The sequence below is a fragment of the Alosa pseudoharengus genome, unplaced genomic scaffold (genome assembly GCF_046254945.1).
Source record: "Alosa pseudoharengus isolate Yale_2024_CS ecotype anadromous, Long Island Sound unplaced genomic scaffold, YU_APseudo_1.1 YU_APseudo_1.1_scf_20, whole genome shotgun sequence".
Lineage (NCBI taxonomy): Eukaryota > Metazoa > Chordata > Actinopteri > Clupeiformes > Clupeidae > Alosa > Alosa pseudoharengus.
In genome coordinates this window covers 13,912,105-13,931,032 of record NW_027468664.1, presented here as the reverse complement: position 1 = coordinate 13,931,032, position 18,928 = coordinate 13,912,105, and the positions used below count along the sequence as shown (strand labels likewise).

The 18,928-nt window shown below is 40.2% G+C and overlaps 1 protein-coding gene across 1 annotated transcript in view; it reads right to left on the bottom strand.

The window, feature by feature from the left end:
- ttll12 (tubulin tyrosine ligase-like family, member 12) overlaps positions 1 to 18,928 on the bottom strand; it is a 42,131-nt gene that overhangs the window by 10,272 nt on the left and 12,931 nt on the right. The window contains exons 5-8 of the mRNA XM_076296616.1: positions 4,543 to 4,676; positions 4,364 to 4,440; positions 3,876 to 3,992; positions 219 to 413 (exon numbers count right to left, since the gene is read on the bottom strand). Of these exons, the coding sequence (XP_076152731.1) occupies positions 219 to 413; positions 3,876 to 3,992; positions 4,364 to 4,440; positions 4,543 to 4,676 (523 nt within the window). The remainder of the gene's footprint in view (positions 1 to 218; positions 414 to 3,875; positions 3,993 to 4,363; positions 4,441 to 4,542; positions 4,677 to 18,928) is intronic.

Sequence of the window (18,928 nt, the reverse complement as noted above, 5' to 3'; positions counted from 1 at the left end):
TTACAATATGGCCGCCGAGTGGAGGGACTTGCCTAAAAGGTTTTTGGCACTACTACTGAACTTGTAGTAGAAAAATATTTACGAGAGAATGCACATAACCATGACTAATATATGGAGAAGAGTGGATGAATATCTCTCTCACTCTATATCTCTCTTCCTCTGTGTGTGTGTGTGTGTGTGTGTGTGTGTGTGTTTGTGTGTGTGTTTACACAGCCCACCTGTTCTTTCTCTGCTGGTAGTGCTTGACAAACTGAGGCAATTCTGTCTGAAGGTTAAAGGTCTTCGGGATCCATTGGGCGCCCTCATCCCCCTGTGCACGACGTGACACAGATGCCAGGCAGTCCTTCGTAGTGACCGCCACTTCACACGGGAACTGATTTAAAAGGACGTGAGGCCTCTCTTCACTCAGCTTGCTATGGTTACATAAAGATAAACAGAGGTTCAGTTAAAGTCAATTTTCAATTCAATGCATTTATTATCATCCACAATTGGAGGTCAGAGAAATGTGCTTTTTAATAACAGAATACAACAACAAAAAACACACTTTGCATACCAATTCTTGTGGGAGAAAAGGAAAATAGTGACTTGAAAAATGTTGAACTGATAACTTGTAAAATAATAGTGGACACTAAAAGGTGAGTGAGACATTGGAAGTAGTGTATGGTACTGTGTCTCAGTGACACTAAGTAACTATATCAGGAGAAAATAGTCATTAATAAACTGTTACTTTATCTAAAAATGAGGAAAAATGTAACTGCTAGTTACTTTATATTAGATTGTTTGTGTTTTGCATCAATGTATCAAAGTTGCATTGAAATAAAACTTGACGGGTGGATCAGGATTAATGAAGTAATTTATTACAAATGACACAATAACAAAAGCAAAGAAAAATGGCTACGTCTCGAAAGCCAAAGTGCAGACTGGTTCATAGTTTCTGGTTGAAGTGGGCTGCTGGGCATCCAACAGAGATGCTTTTGTAGGCTAGTCACTTCCTCAATCTGTCTTAGGGAATATCCCTGAGACACAACGATAGGTGAAGATAATGTGACCCATGACCCAGAACACAGGGAGCCTGTACTGATAATATTAGTTATAACAAAGGCCTGGCTTGTGCCTCGGTTACACCCAGCAGCACCATCTCCAATCTAACTGTGGCACCCTGCCCTGTAAACTAGTGCAAGGACAATTTGTTATATAAACATGGTCTGTCTGTAACCTTTCATATATCTACCTTTCTTATGACTTATGAACACATCAGAATATAGGCCAGAATACATCAGAATTCTACACACATGACCTGTCAGGGCATCAGTCTGGCTATTAGTGAGACCATTTGTGTGTGTTTGCACAAACTACACGTGAGATACATCTAGGATGCATCAGAATTCTACATTTAAGACTAACTTTCATCAAGGTAATAGAGATGTAAAGTGGACATCTGAGGTGCAACAAGTAGGTAGTCATATTTATGGCATGTCTCCTTAGGAAAAACTGCAGTTGTCTAATTATTCACTTGTCAGTGCACTGGTTATATTGGCTAATGAAATTGAAAAGTTTGTAATGTCATTGTGTGCTCCTGTGTCACAAACAATTAGGATTTAATGTCAGGATTTGCCTATAGGATTTAAGGACATAATGCCATGCTGGCTGGAGACATCTCTGAGGTCTCAGCTATAACATGAGCGGAGTGAGATATCACCCTGTTTTTGGACCAGGGTCATAGTGTTTTCATTTATGGTCACGCCTAGTTTGTGCAATGGTTGGTAACTGCCACGTTGACATATTTACATTCTCATGGTTTTAGTATAACTATTCTATCAGGACGCTCAGTAGCCCGCTTCTAATAACAACCAGACTGTTAAACTCTGCAATTTACCTGTTCAGAGACTTAGCCTAGAGCCTAGGTTTTGGTATTCATTGTTTTATCATCTACAATAAATTCATCTAATCACCGACCCTGATCCAACCGTCAAGCTTTATTAAGAACATCTTCAATATAGACATTAGTACATTTTCTGGGGAAACTAGAGAATCCAACTGTTGGAGAAATTGTAAATACAAATGTATCTGTTTGCGTATGTTGACAATTAAGAAAAGTTATTGCACTGCTTTACGACATATAAGTGTTTCACACGCACTGCTTTAAAACATATAAGTGTTCTGCATGAATCTTATGTTCTGTTTATAATTCCGCTTTTAAGTCGCCAGACAAGCTGAGTCACACAACTTGCAGTTGTGCAAATCAACCGCAGAGGAATGGAAAAAAATTAATGTCAGCTGTCTTGAAATGTGCTGTCTGACCTAAAGGTCTCATGTCTCAAAATGTACTGTTTGACCCAAAGGTCAAAATACGTAAACACAATGATGTCTTAGGCCATTGAAGAGACATTAAATTAGACTGGACAAAGGTTAGACTATGTAGCATTCAGTATTTTTGCTCCCTCACTCTCCACCTCAAGCTGGTGTGTGGTGAGCATAATGGCTGCCGTGCATCACCCAGGTGGGAGCTACACATTGGGGGTGGTAAAAACGCTATATAAATGTAACATGTTGTTGTTAGGCCATTCAAGAGAAATGAAATGAAACTGGACAAAGGCTAGACTATGTAGCATTCGGTATTTTAGTTTTTTAAGCTTTGATCCCTGACTGACTTTCAAATGGACTGAGACCTGTGTATGCATGTGTGAGACAGTGAGGTGTGGCAGGCCCATTAGCCGTTGTGGTATTTCACACCATAAATGGTCCAAAAGCCAGGGTGGTGAAATAACAATAAACCCCTAATAGTCAGTAGTTTGAACCATTTGGATCAGCAAAAGGTAATACCTCATAGTGTGTCTAAAACCAAAGCGACAATTTCCCTTTGTACCCCAAGTGTTTACGTAGAAGCCGGCATATTGAGGAGCCAGGAGGCAGGACCAAATAGCAAAATGAAGCGTAATGTGCAACATATGGGAACAAACTATGCATGATTTTCAAGAATTGGGGATTTTGCCATCACTAATTTTACCCCCATAACTTTTGACAACTGAAAATAAAATAAAATACAATGAACAGAAAGCCTCTTCAATGTGCTTAATAGCCATGTAGGCTAGAGCCTATTAATCAAATTAATGTATGAAAATAAAGTTGTGCGTCATGTTATTGAAGGAGATTAATGTTGCTTCCCTGAAGATGAATCAGATGTATGCTACAGTTAAGTTATGTTGGCCATTCATCTACAAATGCTTTTCTTATGGATGCCAGAAACGGCATATTACACTATGACAGTTTGTAAGGGTAAAGCCTGCTGTCTGAAGTTTTGGGCAAGGTCCATTAGCTATAGGCTCAACAAAGTGTTTCTGGAGAGAACATTGAATTTAGTTAGACCTGTGTGATATTATAATATGGCCAAGCTATCTCTATCTCTAACTAGCTCATATCGAGAAGAATGCATGACGGAAATAACAGTGGACTAACTATGGGTAACTGTGGATAACTTCTAGACCATAAAGGTTAAAAGTTCATTGTCCTTACGTTTAGCTGTGTTTGCTTGTTTGGCTGCATAGCATGCTAGTTTGTTTGTTAAACAGTGAAATTAAGCTATGTTCGCTAATGTCCAGCTTCTAAATGTTATGTGGCTAACAGTAGTTATAATGTGATAATGTAAAAGCTTGCTAGGACAGACGCTCAATGACGTTCATGCTTTGTTTTATCGCCAGCAACCCTCCTGTTCCAAACCTGAAGCCCTAACTAGTAGGCCACGACTGCCCCCAACCTAACCAGTAGGCCACAACTGCCCCCAATATGCACAACACTGTCATTTCTGTAGATGAAGTCAGGTGTGTTTTCCAATGAAACAAAAAAAGACAAAAAGACCATATGATACCGATACATACCGATAGTCTCTGATATGATTGTACATCCAGAGAACATCAGCCTCCTCCTCAGTCTCAACCATCAGAAATCGTGGGTGTGTGAGGTTATCTCTGACTTGTTTCATCTCTGTGTAGACCCTGTGACACACACACACACACACACACACACACACGTACAGTATAAGGTAAGCGAATTCTAAATGTCCAAATAAACCCAATGCATTTTGTACAACGCAGGTAATTCCACAGAAAAGAAAACAAATTTAGTGCACCAATGTGGTCATTTTCTAGACAAAAGGCGTACCTCTGTGCAACAGAAGCCATTGCCTAGTCACCTTGACTCACCTACACACTTGTTCGTCAAGACTTGCCCATTACAACACCATGCACCCAAGCCTAACCGATCCACAGGAATGCCTAGAAAAGCACTTAACGTCCACAGACCCAATCCCCAATATACATATACTATATCAACATGATGAAATGACCTCGAAAGTGAGGAAACTTACTTCAATACTTTGTCTTCTGGTATACTGGAGGGCTCAATAGGCCGAGGAAGTGTTTCTTTATTACCTGCCATAATGGCCTGCAATTCAGACAGAAGACATATTAAGACTGTTGTTTTGTGCACCAGTTAATGATATTAAATTGTAGTTGTTTGTCAATATTTATTGACATATGAGCACACCTCAAAATAAAGATTTGGGGGTTCAGGGGTGCAGCTGCCAACACCCTCCAGGTCTGATGGTACCCATGGCAACAACCGGCATTCACGGATCAAGTTATTAGTCTCTCCATAGGCATAGTCACGTGTTACTTCATCTGACACAGAGGAGACATAAAGGGAAAGATACATTAGTTCAATGGATTAATGGATGCAATTGTTAGGCAGTGGCAGTGCAGGAACCATTGAGTGGTGTATGGGTTAAAACCAGTGGGTCTCAAAGTGGGGTCCGCCAAATAATTTGCTTGTGAACATTTACATTTGTTCATTTAGCAGATGTTTTGATCCAAAGCGACTTGCATATGTTAATAATATTACAAGGGCCATTGTCCCCAGAGCAACTTGGGATTAAGTGCCTTGCTCTAGGGCACACCGATGGAAGCCGGGACTTGTCAGGCTACTGCATACTACTTAGCCACTATGCTACCAACGGCACCAAATGTAAGGTTAAGGGCATCTAACATATGTAAGTACTGTAAGGTTAATAACCTCTTTCATTCTGGTTAAGTAATCACTTCTAGATGATAGACACTTCTTATTAACCATGTCTAATGTAATATCTTGTTAGTGATCTAAAATTTATTTATACATTTTTTTTAACTAAAACATTTTAAGAGGGTTGAGAATGAATAAAGCCTTGTAATGAAAATGAAGAAAATGGCCATCTGCATTTAGCTTCAAATAGGCTACTTAAATGCAATATGTACATACATATTTGACTAGTTTGCAGGAACACACAAAAGGCATGTGAATGGCTGATTATCATTTAGGCTGCCATTTAACGAAATGCAAATATCCCCCATGCCAGACACACATTTGAAAAGCTGTATTTAGCAGGTGTGCATCTTACAAAAGGCATCTGCCATTGCCATAATGTGTGGCTATGCATCTGCTAACTACAGCCCATCAATTGTGTGCCTGGCATGGAGGTTCATATAGGCCATTTGCATTTCGTTGAATGGCAGCCTAGATGACAATCAGCCATTCAGATGTCTTTTGTGTGCTCCTGCAAACTAGTCAAATATGAATGTCAGCTTCAAGTATTCGTACTTACATGACTACTTCAAGTATTACGCACAATTGCGTGAATAGCCTAAATGTCTGCTTAGTGTGCATTCGGGCTTGTTTACGTGCATATCGTGAAACAGATTACATAAAAGAGTTCACAACTGCACGTGTACATATGGGGGAAAAAACGTTATTTACAACAGTTAGCAGGATAATATGCCTATGGGGTGACCAAACATCCATGCCTTCCAGTGCCCATTTTTACAGAAAAAGACTACATTTGCCCTCGTTTTTCTAATAATGAAGCATCAACATTTTCAATTATCTTGATAGTCAAACTAGAAATGTCCCCGGTTTTTCAGGATCTCGCCTGCGGCATGATGGTCGTCATGATGGCCTCTCTGACGCGCTGTGCGCTACCTGACCTGCGGTGCATGCAGGACCTCTGGGTCAGCCTCCGGCGGAGGGAAAGACTGGCATGGTTTTATTTCAGTTAGCCTAGCTGGTTTGATTTGCATTGAGAGATGATCCTATGGAAAGTACCCCATGCTAACTGAAAACCATGCCAATCTTTAGGTAAGTGTATGTGATGATATGGGGCTATTTTAATTCCAAAGACCAAGGGAACTTTATCAGGATGCATGGTATCCTGGATCCATGATAAAAATGGCCTTTAAAAATAAAAATCTGCCTGCCTCTATGAGAATTGAACATAGGGGGGTCTATAATGCATCTTGTATTTTAATGAAGGTCATTTATTTATTTACGATACATTATTCATTCACAAAGAAAATTGGTCTCCTTAAAGGTTGGGTTTTTTCTCATTTTTTTAAGGCATTAAGATCAATTTCCAAAAGATGATCTTTTGATTCCTAAAAGGTTCCTCTTTTTAGCATGGGGGTCTAAACATATGCATACCACTGTAGTGCAGAGGACGTTTGAAAGCAGTTTATGTGTCTGTGAGCACAGACGGAGGGGGAGGGGTCTGGGACTGCCTGGGGTTTCACAGAGTCACTTGAAATGCCTTTGTTAAAAATCTGTGGATAAGTATAAGTATATAAGTATATATACTCTTTTGATCCAGTGAGGGAAATTTGGTCTCTGCATTTATCCCAATCCGTGAATTAGTGAAACAAACTCAGCACACAGTGAAGTGAAGCACACACTAATCCCGGCGCAGTGAGCTGTCTGCAACAACAGCGGCGCTTGGGGAGCAGTGAGGGGTTAGGTGCCTTGCTCAAGGGCACTTCAGCTGTGCCTACTGGTCGTGGGGTTCAAACCGCCAACCCTCCGGTTACAAGTCTGAAGCGCTAACCAGTAGGCCACGGCTGCCCCCTAAAAAAAAACAGGGCACCAAAGACACATCTACAGCATTTTCTACAACCAAATTCCAAGTACCGTCAACACGATTACTCAATTATATAGCAAACTCATTACATCTCTTTACAACATAATAATAATATGCTCATATTTGTTTCCCTAATAGATCTTTGCATCGGTTAGCAACCCTTGCATCCTCACACCAGTCTAATCTAGACCACAAGGTCACAGATGTCACAGGCTTAGGCCTAGTCCACACGTACCAAACCAATCTTTTTTTCCTCCGTCTTCCCTGGAACCGTATCAAGAATATTTGCGTCCAAACGGATCAATCTCAACACGACTCAACACGTTACTTCATATCCCAGGCCTATAGGTGGCACTGTTTCTTTACAGAAATTGACCAAAGCTTGCACTGTAGGCTATACAAACAGACAGAATAGGCTAAGACGAAATGGCTAGTGCAAGGAAACCATAGTGAACTGTCTACTTATAGTGAACTGTCAACTGTAGTCAACTGTAAAACTAATAAACTTAATTTTTACGGTTTGTGAAGGGTGCAGTTCCGTCCTTTATTTGGCTAACGCAGGTAAAAATAATCTCCTTTACTTTCCTTGGTTGTAGGATAGTCCGCGATTCACATTAGTTTTGGTTATCACTGCACATTTAGTGCGCATCTATAGGCTTAACTTGAGTTCTAAGCGTCTTTGTATGCTCATATCTGACTTCACTATTCATTTATGTTGTAAGACATGTAAAATAAATGAATGACACCGGCACTACGCACAAATTAATGTAAACTTACACCGCACTTCCCTAATAACTTAAGTTCTCTCTGTCACTGACAGTAGCGAGAATGCATAAAAAAACACCGGGAAAAACAGTGTTCAGTCCACCAAGTCATAAGCTATCGGTGCTGCGCAGCACCATTTGTGATATTTATCCTACGGAGTGTAATCGTAGGTAATGTCATGTATGAAAACTAGGCCTAGTATTGTTAGGCAGTAGCCTACTATAAGTGTCAAGTCCAGGGCAGCTGAGGTATGACATCATCGATACGCAAGTAGGATGTGTGGTTTCGCTGTCCAAACGAATTCAAAAGGGCTACGGTTTCGGATTTTTCCACTCTGGGACCAGGTTTCAAAAAGGTGCGGTTTCGGGCATTGCGGTTACAGGATTCGTTTGGACGCTCGGCCAAGACGAAGCAAAACCTCTGCGTTTAACCCAAAAAGCGTCTCCGTGTGGACGGGCCCTTAATCACCTTGATTGCTCACACCTTAAAAAGCCAGGAGTGAAGTCAGAAATCTCAGAGAGCTTTATTCAAGAATCCGGAGACATACGTTGTGTTGCTAACAGACGCAGTCTGATGTTACAAACAAGGAAACGCTTTTTATACCCTACTGACAGGTCAGACAAGACATGACATCTCCATTAATGGTACGCAAACTTGTTTATGACATAGTTACCAAGAGTCAACCATATCTATAAGGTTGTATCCCATAACGACCAAGGCCTATGGAATCCAGTCAAGATTGACCCCAAGGCAATAAATAAGGTCTTAGGGGCGCCAGCCCGTCGAGCTAGGCCTACCCAGCCTCCTTCGAGGACACACACACAGCATGGCACACACACACACACAGCATGGCTGCACAAACACCTTGAACATGGAATTCCACAGTTGTTACCTCATAAATCTCTCCTTCACTTTCTGCTTACAGCAGCGTCTCTTTCTTCACCATTGCACAGACCACACCAAAAGGGTAAATGGTTGAATATAGCACGCACTTATATGGTGAACACCTTTAAGGCCAAAATTTCTTACTACAGAGTGCAAAAAAATATTTAGGCACACTGGTGCGAATGACTTCTAACCATGTCAATGTTTGTCTACAAAATACACCGCAACATCGAGAAACAATACTGGTGCAAACCATAGAATCACGTCGCAAATGCAGCATAAAAACTACACCTCCAATCAACGTTAGCAGTTTCGCATTGTGACTCGCTAGTAGTCGCTTCTACAGTGTTTCCTCTATGTTGATTTGGTAGTGGCGGCCCCCCACGGTTTCATTTTCTTTCCCAACGGTATCAGAAATGGGGCAGACGTACAATAGTCGCAGTTGCCTTTCAAAATTCATTGTGCAGACCTGTTGTAGATTCTCCAAATATACAGCTCAATCACAACTGAAAATAATGCCTCATTGTGTGTGAATAGAGGTGAATACATATAATTGTTTGTGTTGCAGCGAAGTGTCAGTTGTCAGTTCCGTGGGGGGTGGGGGGAGGTTCGGACAGGCCTGCCTCCACTGCTTAAAAAAATCCTAGAGGAAACACTGTTCTATCAAATCCAAGAGCGCGCAGAAAAAGCTGAAAGTTTAGACTAGCCAGCCAAGATGCAAAGATTGAAGAAATTAGTTCTTCTATCCACCGAATTCACTGGATAGGAGGAACAGGATGAGATTCTGAGAATGCAGTGACAGAAGGAAAGGTAACCTAACATGCCTTTTAGCCCAGTTGAGGTATTGGCTGCAATATGCAAAATATAGCTGTAGCGAACGTAGCCTCCGGTAATACTCCCATTTTATTCAAAGGTAGAACGCTACTGACAACTCCAGGCTTCCACACATGCTTGTGTGTTTACACCGAATACAAGCTGAAGTGCAAAACGAACGTAGGCCTAATGTTTGCCTACTGCCCCCATCAATGCAGACATTTCAAATAAAAAATAAAAGTATAATAAATATATATATGGGTAGCAAGTCTCTGATTTAGGCCTACCGATTTATTGATATACCCTCACACTCATGCAAATATTTAATAGTCTATTCAACAAATTTCAACCAAAGAATCAGTTCGTTATTATCCCCCTTTCACATATAAGGAACGGCTGTCTGTATCATCAAAATGATCATCAATCATGTATTGATGAAGATCTACTGGCAAAGAACAAACTAGTTGAATAGAATGAATAGTCCTAGTTATTAGATAAGGAGGAGCCTATGATCAAAATGATGCAGTTTAAGACAAGACACTACGCAAAACATTTTTCTCCATATTACTGGTCAATTTCGAGATTTTGGTTTACACTAGCCGGTCGAGAGGAACAATTAAGAGTTACTTATGTCCTTGTTCTCCCTCTACAGCATTTCATCTAAACTTGATCAGCAATTAGGCTGCGTTGTATGGTGGCTGGTCATCATCAAGCTTGCTGCTCCCATGCAACCTGACCCTGTGCCTTATAGATAGATATACTTTATTGATCCCTAGGGGAAATTCAAGTTTCCTGCAGATTGTTTCCTGCTGCTGTGTTTCATGTATGTGGTGTCTTTTGTCTCCAGTGCATTATCTGTGGTGTTTTAAGTCACCATGTTTGTGAACATATCCTGTGAGCATTTAAGTTGTCCTGTTATTGTTTGTGGTCAGTGATTTGGTTGGCAACATCACAATCGTGTTAATAATTGTTAGTTTATCAGTGTATGTTTTGTGCAGTGATTGAATGACCTGTCGGTAGGGTTTCACCCCCCCCCCAAAAACAAAAAAAAAAAACAAAAAAAAAAACAAGCTAATCTGCATACTGTATTTGAACTTAACATTTCAGGGGGAAATACTGTCTTCATGCAGGCTAAGTATGGTAGTCATTTGGTGATATGTTGAAGTTTCACCTGCAGTGCCAGACAAAATGTGTGCAAAGTAGCGAATTTTAATTAGTCAAGGCTTTATTTGCTTATTTAAGAACTCAAAGCAACCATCGCTGTTACAAAACCAAGTTAGTTCCACAGTTACACACTATCATTTTTAACTTTTGAGTGCAAAAACTACAGGACAGACGAAACAACAGTCAAACGCGAAGGTGGAATTCAGTAATCGCTTTACTACACGCACTGCTGGCGACGCGATCACCCATCGATTCAGTGGCCAGACAGCTGTTTTCTTGCCCTGAAAAATAGAAAAGTGTCGAGCGATGGCAACAGTTGCCCTGTCATTCCACTTGCTGTGTGCGTTGCACCATTCACTTCAATAGATTCTATTTCATCTTGCCGGTCGCCTGTCATAAATCGCTGTAGCGGCGCCAGCCTTGTGCATAGGCCTTTATGTCCAGCATCTGTGGAATTTCATGTTCAAGGAGTTTGTTGAACCATGCTGCTTGTGTTGTGCCTTGGAGAAGCTTTGCCAGGCCTTTGCTCAGGCGGGCTGGCACCCTAGGCCTTATTTACTGCATTGGGGTCAATATTTGACTGGATTCCACAGATGTCGGTTGTAGGGGATACAACCTTATAGATAAGGTCAACAGCTTAAGTAACAAGGTCGTAAAATGGTTTGCGTACCATTAATGGAGATGTCATGTCTTGTCTGTCTTGTCAGGAGGGTATAAGAAGTGTTTTTTTCTCTGTAACATGAGACTGCGTCTGTTAGCAACACCAAACACCAACGACACCATAGACCATTTTTCATTTCCCCCTCAAACTTTTTCTATTCACCTGTAGATCACTGTAGTCTACAGAGGTGTGACAGGAGTCAGCAGGTCATTCATTATGATGATTTAAAGTTCTGAACTAATATCCATCTGTCCCATTGTTACCAGTATGACTGTGTCAGGGTTTCCGTTGTCCGGTAATTACCGGACATTGGCCGGAAAAAAAATGAAATGTCCGACAAAATTAAATCTCTCCGGTCAAATTGGCTAATAATCCCGTCCGCCTAACACAATCTGAATTTGAGAATAAGCCTTAAAATGTAAGCCTATATAAAAGCAATACGTCCTCTGGCTATGTTTTTAAATGTACCGTTTGAAAGCTATTAAACAACACGCATAGCCTATGCTGCATTTCAAATAGGAAGCGCACGCTTAAAACGTCCATGTTAAACAACGAACAAATGAGTGAGGCGGTTCAAACATGGCCAGGCCCAGGCAGACTAGCCTTAAAAGTTTTTTCAGAGGCCAGACGCGATGGATGATGATAAAATGGTAACGTCTGAAGCCTCAGATGTCCGGTCAACTCCACCAGCACCAGATAAGAAGCAGAAGTGTCGGGCGTATCTGACGTTGGAAGTGGAGTTGCGGCCGCTCCAAGACACTGTCATTCTCTGTGTACACTGGACATGCAACTGTTCTGTACCCAAAGCATACAGTAGGCCTATGCTTTCTCTGTCTATGATCTGCAGGGTTAGGGCCTCCTCGACGAGGAGATTGCTGGTCCGCGGACAATTTCCGGCACAATTAAACGGTATCATTGAACCGCGGACCAAAAGAAAAAGAAACTAAACATTTCCCAAAATAGGAAACATTTCTTAATTTATTGTTATCAAATAAAGAGGCATAGCCTTAGGGGGTAGTGGTGTGAGCGCTCATTCTTGTGTGTGCGCATCTGTGCAAGTGGAACAGTGGAACCACTGGAGATAACGTGGGTAGCAGCAACAAACAACGTAGCATTTTTAAAACAATGAACGAAGCGGACTCTTGCTGTCCATGAAAACATACATACTGGCTAGATCTTGTTAGGCATGTTTACGTAAGTTAGGCTAATGAACATGTTGCATTCTATTCAGCCTGATTATGTCATTCTTTAAGCTACATAGCCTGTCTCCAGTTTTCCTCAACTTGACTAATTAAGAAGCGATAATAGGATATTTGACCGGCATCATTTTTTTCTAGCGGAAACTCTGGACTGTGTGTATTAATTCTCCCCACAGACAGTTCCACATCTGATCTTTTAATCTAGAATATGTTTGATAATAAATTGTAAATGGCATTGCCATTGACAGACATGGGTCTTTTGGTTGTGGAAGTGTCATTAGTTTTATAAAAAGATATTCTGTACATTGGGAAAAATTGTCTGAAGTCGATGTGGTAAACAACAGGAGGTAATTTTAGCTAAGGCATGCAGCTAGTACCTATAAGGGCATAGAGGCCTAGGGAGAATGGTAAGGGAGCGGCTGTTCAAGCAAGGTCAGAGGTCATTTGTAGAAATATACAATGAATACAGTACCTAGGCACATATGCATTACCTGCAAAGGAATGAAATGCCCGCACTCTGCTAAAACTCCCATATATTTAATGTGTTGCAACGTTTCGACCCGACTGGGTCTTCCTCAGGCAAATCAATTCCTTTGCAGTTCTAGTTCCATTTGCCCTGCACCTCACCGGTGAGGATGTGCACACCTCCACTACTACACATATGCATTACCTAAAATGGTAAGAAGGACATAGGAGCTCTGTTCTAAGGCCTCTGTTAACAAAAACAAATGATGCTACTGAAAAGGGCTATATAAGCTGTGTAAAGACATGATGCTTGTAGCTTGCTTTGCTCTGGAATTGCTCTGCTTGGTTGCCATGCTCTGGAATGCCTTAAAGCCATCATCCACAGTATTCATCCACGCTGTGCGGACTTCTTTTGAGTTTGTATTATTTAATTAAAATTTGACACCACAGAAGAAAGGAGTGGAAGAGGAAAAAAGGTAGGAACCACAGTGTTAGATCTAGTCTAGAGTGGCAAAACATTATCTAGCAGGATTGTATCTCCTTTGGGGAATATTTGAAGGTTACTATGTGCTTCCTGGCAGCAGGCAGAAAAGGCAAACAACCAATTAACAGTCATCCCTCTGCCCACCTGCTTTTGTTATCTCTACATTCCACTTTCTCCCATGCTCCACCACACAAGGGTCATCCATCGGTCATGTTGAGGATGCTACTTATTGTATGATATTGCAAGGACATTTATTTACCTTATTTGGTGCCATTTGAATGTGTGATAGAATTTTATAGTATACAAAGGGCAGAGTTTGATTGTATGATATTGCAAGGAAATGTCTGCCCTATCTGGTGCCATTTGAATGTGTGATATGTCATAAAACATATGGCATGGTTTGAAGTTTCTCATTTAATGACATGTTTTAGTATATGTGTTTTAGTATATATGTCTTCGTCCCTGACACCTCCCACTAGAGGTAATAATACAAGCACTATGGAATTTCTAGTTAGTGAGAGAGGGGTGTAGAGTATTTTGGTGTTGCTGACCCCAGGGGGCATCACAAACATGGCATAGGTCAAGAGGGGAAGGCTAAGGGGCTTCGTGATATCCTTGTCTCTGTTAATACTAACCGGTTCAGTGGATCATTGTTATAGGTGACAGCTCCTGATTAAATGTATCTGTGTTGAGGTATAACAAGTGGACTTAGGCCCAGAGAAATTGAGCTTGTTATTTGACACTGCATGTGGGTAACTAGTCTGGTGCGCAAGTAAAGCTGCAGTCTCACCATTGGGTTGTCTTGATGTGGAAGGTGTAACAGTCTTAATTCTTCATCCCTGTATTAAGATGAACCTTTTTAAAGCTATATATTTGAGTGTTTTAGTCTTTATTAGACATGATCATGAGAAGTGGAAAGGGAATGTGTGGGGGGGAGAGAGAGAGATAGAGAGAGAGTGTGGTTCAGGCTCAGACCTCAGGCTTCGGCAAAGTAAGAAGATTTTGGTAAATTACAGGCTACGCTCCATCAGGTACTGGCTACTTCTATTCCATTTCCTATCATAAATAATGTTGTGATCTTAATGGTCCCTCAAGGCATTACATGCCCTTCACTGTGGCACATGGAGGGAAATCTGTTAAGCAAGGTAGTTTCAAACCCATGCCACAAGCAAAATTAAACTGTAAATTAAAAAAAAAAGTTACACCTGGAGTAATGGTCAATTCATGATTCATTTTATAGCCATTAGTAAATGCTGCAGATAAGGTTGATAAATGTGTGAATGGTTACTCTTTTAGGTTTAGTAGAATGCTTACTTAATTGCAATAAATAAGTATAACTTTTCTTGACCGGTCTATTATTCTACTTGTACAGGTCTATTGTTCTATTTTGATGTGTGTATTGATGTACCCATGGGTTAATTGATATGTTTATTTACTGAGTATATGTTTAATGTTTCTTTTGTTTCTTATGGAACGCTAAGTGTACCACTTATTGATGTTGGTTCGAACGAATTAATTATTGCATTCTTTGGTTGCCCAAGGAAAATGTTGTGTTGTGTTTTCGTATCAATGTCTGTATTGAAGTGGCACTCAATTAAGCTTGACGTTTGGATTAGCACTGTTGATTGATACATTTTTTGTCTTTTTCTTAGATGGGCGAAGCCTCTGGCCTAAAATGGAAACACTCGCTCCCCGAGACTGTTGTGAGAACCACACTAGCTAACTACACTACCAATTAGCACTCTGGAATAAAACAAATAGCACACTGGAAAAACCTGATCGAAGAAGACACGCTGAGACTCAAGAAAGCTGTCGTTGATCACACAATTGAATAGTTGCACGAAAGGCTATCGGTGAGCTTGTTTGTTTCCTGTGGAGCCAGGTGTGTTTGAACCTGTCGCTATTCTGAATGTAATTAGTGTCTATTACTATAAGTTATTTTATAGAGTGCCTTTCAAGATACCCAAGGTCGCTTAACAAAAAAACAGACTTTTGACTTCACACCCTCACCAGTTACCACCTGGCCCCTCGTCCCACCAGGAGTGCTGATAATTGGAGTCCTCCATCATCATGTCATCACTATCAGTTGGCCCTGGAAAGGATTCATTCTCAGGCTAGTCACAGCTGGCAGTGCCCCTGGTTTGACCTCTAGGAGGTTTACAATCCCTACAATCCCATGGGGCTGGTGGCCTGTCTCTGACCTCTAGGCTGTTCTGGAAAAGGCATTGTGGCAATTTGATTAGAATCTGATGTACCACCGAGCAATAATCATTAGATCATGTCAGCACACAGGCACATACAAGAACTAGGCTTTTGTTGTATGCAACCTAATAGACCACCTGCCCAGTCAGATCGATGGCGGCAAATCCATCCAGCAATATAACCAGCTGATTACATTCTGATTGACTACAAGGGTGTCTGTCATTTATATAAAGACACTGTCATCTGCAAAATGCATTGCCAACTGCTTTTACTTAATTGAAAAAATATAATGTCCGCAACACTGCTTTTGACTCCCAATTATTTAATGCACAACAGGCAATGTTTCGACCCTGCTGGCTTGCCTGAAGATGACCCAGCAGGGTCGAAATGTTGCCTGTTGTGCATTAAATAATTGGGAGTCAAAAGCAGTGTTGCGGACATTATATTTTTTCAATTGAGTATAGTTTTCTTTTGTCCTGCACCTGCCAGAAGGTGGGATGTGCACACAATAACTGTTTGCTGAACAACTGCTTTTACTTGGCATATAGTTTATGTTTCATGTCAGATCGGTATGTTTCATGTTTAACTAAGTTAAGTCCTATGTTGGTGGTCATTATAGTATGTATGTATGTTCATTGTGTGTGCCTTTCCTATGGTCAAAGTTCAATATTGTCATAAAGTCGTGTCATGTTGGATCTGGGTTTTAGGAATCAGTCAAACAAAGTCTCAGCCAGTCGGTAGTCGGATCAGAAATCTCAGAGAGCTTTATTCACGATACCGGAGACCTACGTCGTGTTGCTAACAGACGCAGTCTGAAGAAACAAATAAAAGGCACACTTCTTATAGGACAGAGTATTACATCTTCCCTTGTGACATGACAAATATTCGGCCACATCACCACTTTTCTAAACATTGAACACAAGCCTTTGACCTTAACATACAATGAAGTGCCAACCTCTTGGTGGAGATGGCAATACCAACTCAGGGCCTCTCCTATCCTAACAAACCAACTCTCAGGCCTAGTCACCCTGACAAAGAATGTTATTAATGCCAAACATTATTCAGCTGTCTGTCCTCCCTACACTTCTCTGTATAGCTTGAACACACAAAAGGATGAAACATTACATGTTCAGAGTACACAGAACACATGAAAAGGCTCTTACACACACACACACACATATATATATATATATATATATATATTAGGACTGTCAAAATAACTGATTAATTTCGATTAATTAATTTAAGAAAAAATAACTGATTAAAAAAATTAGTGCAGATTAATCGATTCCATATGACCTTTGACCCCGAGCCGTTCTAGTCAGTAAAAATTAGACTGTAAAATGAAGGAGAGAGAAGAAAACGTGCTGCCTGGATCATTGATTGGAACATTTACTTTTTAAAAACGGCCTGATGGTGTTCATAAAAAATAAAGTGTTGAAAATAAAGTCCTCTGCAATGTCTGCAGCAAGGAATTTGCATATCACCGGAGTTCATCAACTCTATAGTCGCACATCAATGCAAAGAAATAAGTCTTGACATTGAGGGGAGTGTTAATTTATTTTCATTGTGTCCCCTAGGTTATATCTGTGGCCTGAAATGCCTTGTATGTAAAAAAAAAAAAAATTCTTCCCGAAGCACTTTTGAATTTATTTCCTCAGCATATTAGGTCATATCATAGATTATTATGGCAATTATTTGAACAGTGAAAATAATAATAAAAGAGTTTTTGAACTTTAATGTCACTAATGCTGATTATTCCACGATTCATTTGAATTTAAATATTTAAAATACTTTCACAGCAATATATATATATATATATATATATATATATATATATATATATGTATATATATATATATATATATATATATAATGTTTTATATCAAAAAGACCAAAAGGAAAGACCAAAAGGATAGACATGGAATGCATATGTGAAGAGAAGTCTTGACTGTAGGAAGAAATTTGTCTATCCTTTTGGTCTTTTTGATATAAAATAAAACATTATACTGCAGAATATTAAAGTGGCATAAATTAACTTTGTCCCACTCCCACAGTCCCGACAGGACAAACAGGACTCTCTCTCTCGTTCACACACACACACACACTGTGGAGTAAAAGCTTCTGGTGAGATGAAAACCAGTCTCTCTCCCACAGGTATCTTATGCTGCTTTTTATTTGTCTTGTAAATCATCGTACACCCACTCGTACAACATGTAGGAATGAGTGGCTATAGGAACGCGTTTCTCTCGAGCCACGAGGGGCATTAGCAGGAGGCTAGTCATTGTTATTGTTTTGTGCTACATGTAGCCTCTAGCTAAACGGCTGGAAAACAAATTGTTATATTGTATTGCAGGCACAGCAAGACCGTGCAATGCATGAATTGGTGACCGGATTGAAGCAGTAATGTAATCTAGTGTGTAAGAGCATTACATCAACTTTAACATGACCAACACAGTACATATGCAAAAAAAAAACATGTCATCTCATCTCAACTATGGTCGCAGCCATGTTTGTTGTAAGGTCGTACATCCACCTCGGGGTACCCTCAAGTACTCCGAGGTAAAGTGGGCGTGCCTGCCCAAAATGCTGCAAGAAAGCTGGGTAATTTACACTTTCTAACTCGGGCGGCGGATTTACGAGACATCTCGAAAGCACGGTGAAGAGGTCAAATACTCAACCGTATCAGACATGTTCTGGAGCAAGAAGAGCCTGCATGCTCTCTGTTGTTTCAATTTATTGCCATATGCCATATAAGCCACATGCCATATGTCTGTATAAATTCATATAATCACAACAAATACTAAAAAAATACTAAGGCTAACCGCTTAGAGTCCACATCAACAGGGCCTAAGCATTTGTTAGCAGAGCCTATATATATATATATATACTACAGCAACAACTTACTGCGTTAGCCTCAACATGTATTATTATTATTTTCTTCTCTATTATTGTGTTAAATGTTTTTAAATGTAAAGGACTTTGAGCTACCCTCTGTGTATGAAAGGTCCTAAACAAATAAAGCTTATTATTATGCAAATAAATCTTATTATTCCTGAATAGTTTTCTCTGAGTTTTGAACCAGTGTATTCTTTTTTCAAAATAAAATGATTTTGTTACCGTTTCGAGGCTTTTACTGAGAAATACATAGTTCAGCACACAAATAGAAATGGCAAGTTTCAAATGTTGTATAGCAAGGTTGCTGACTTTTCTCTTTCCACTGCCATTAGCAGCGGTCATTCATTCTTTTGCAGCAGACAGAAATATCAGACCTCCAAACGTTGGGAAGGTCTGTCCATATTAATGGGACATCCTGCAGCATTCTGAAAAAAACATCTTTGTCTATTATTGATCAT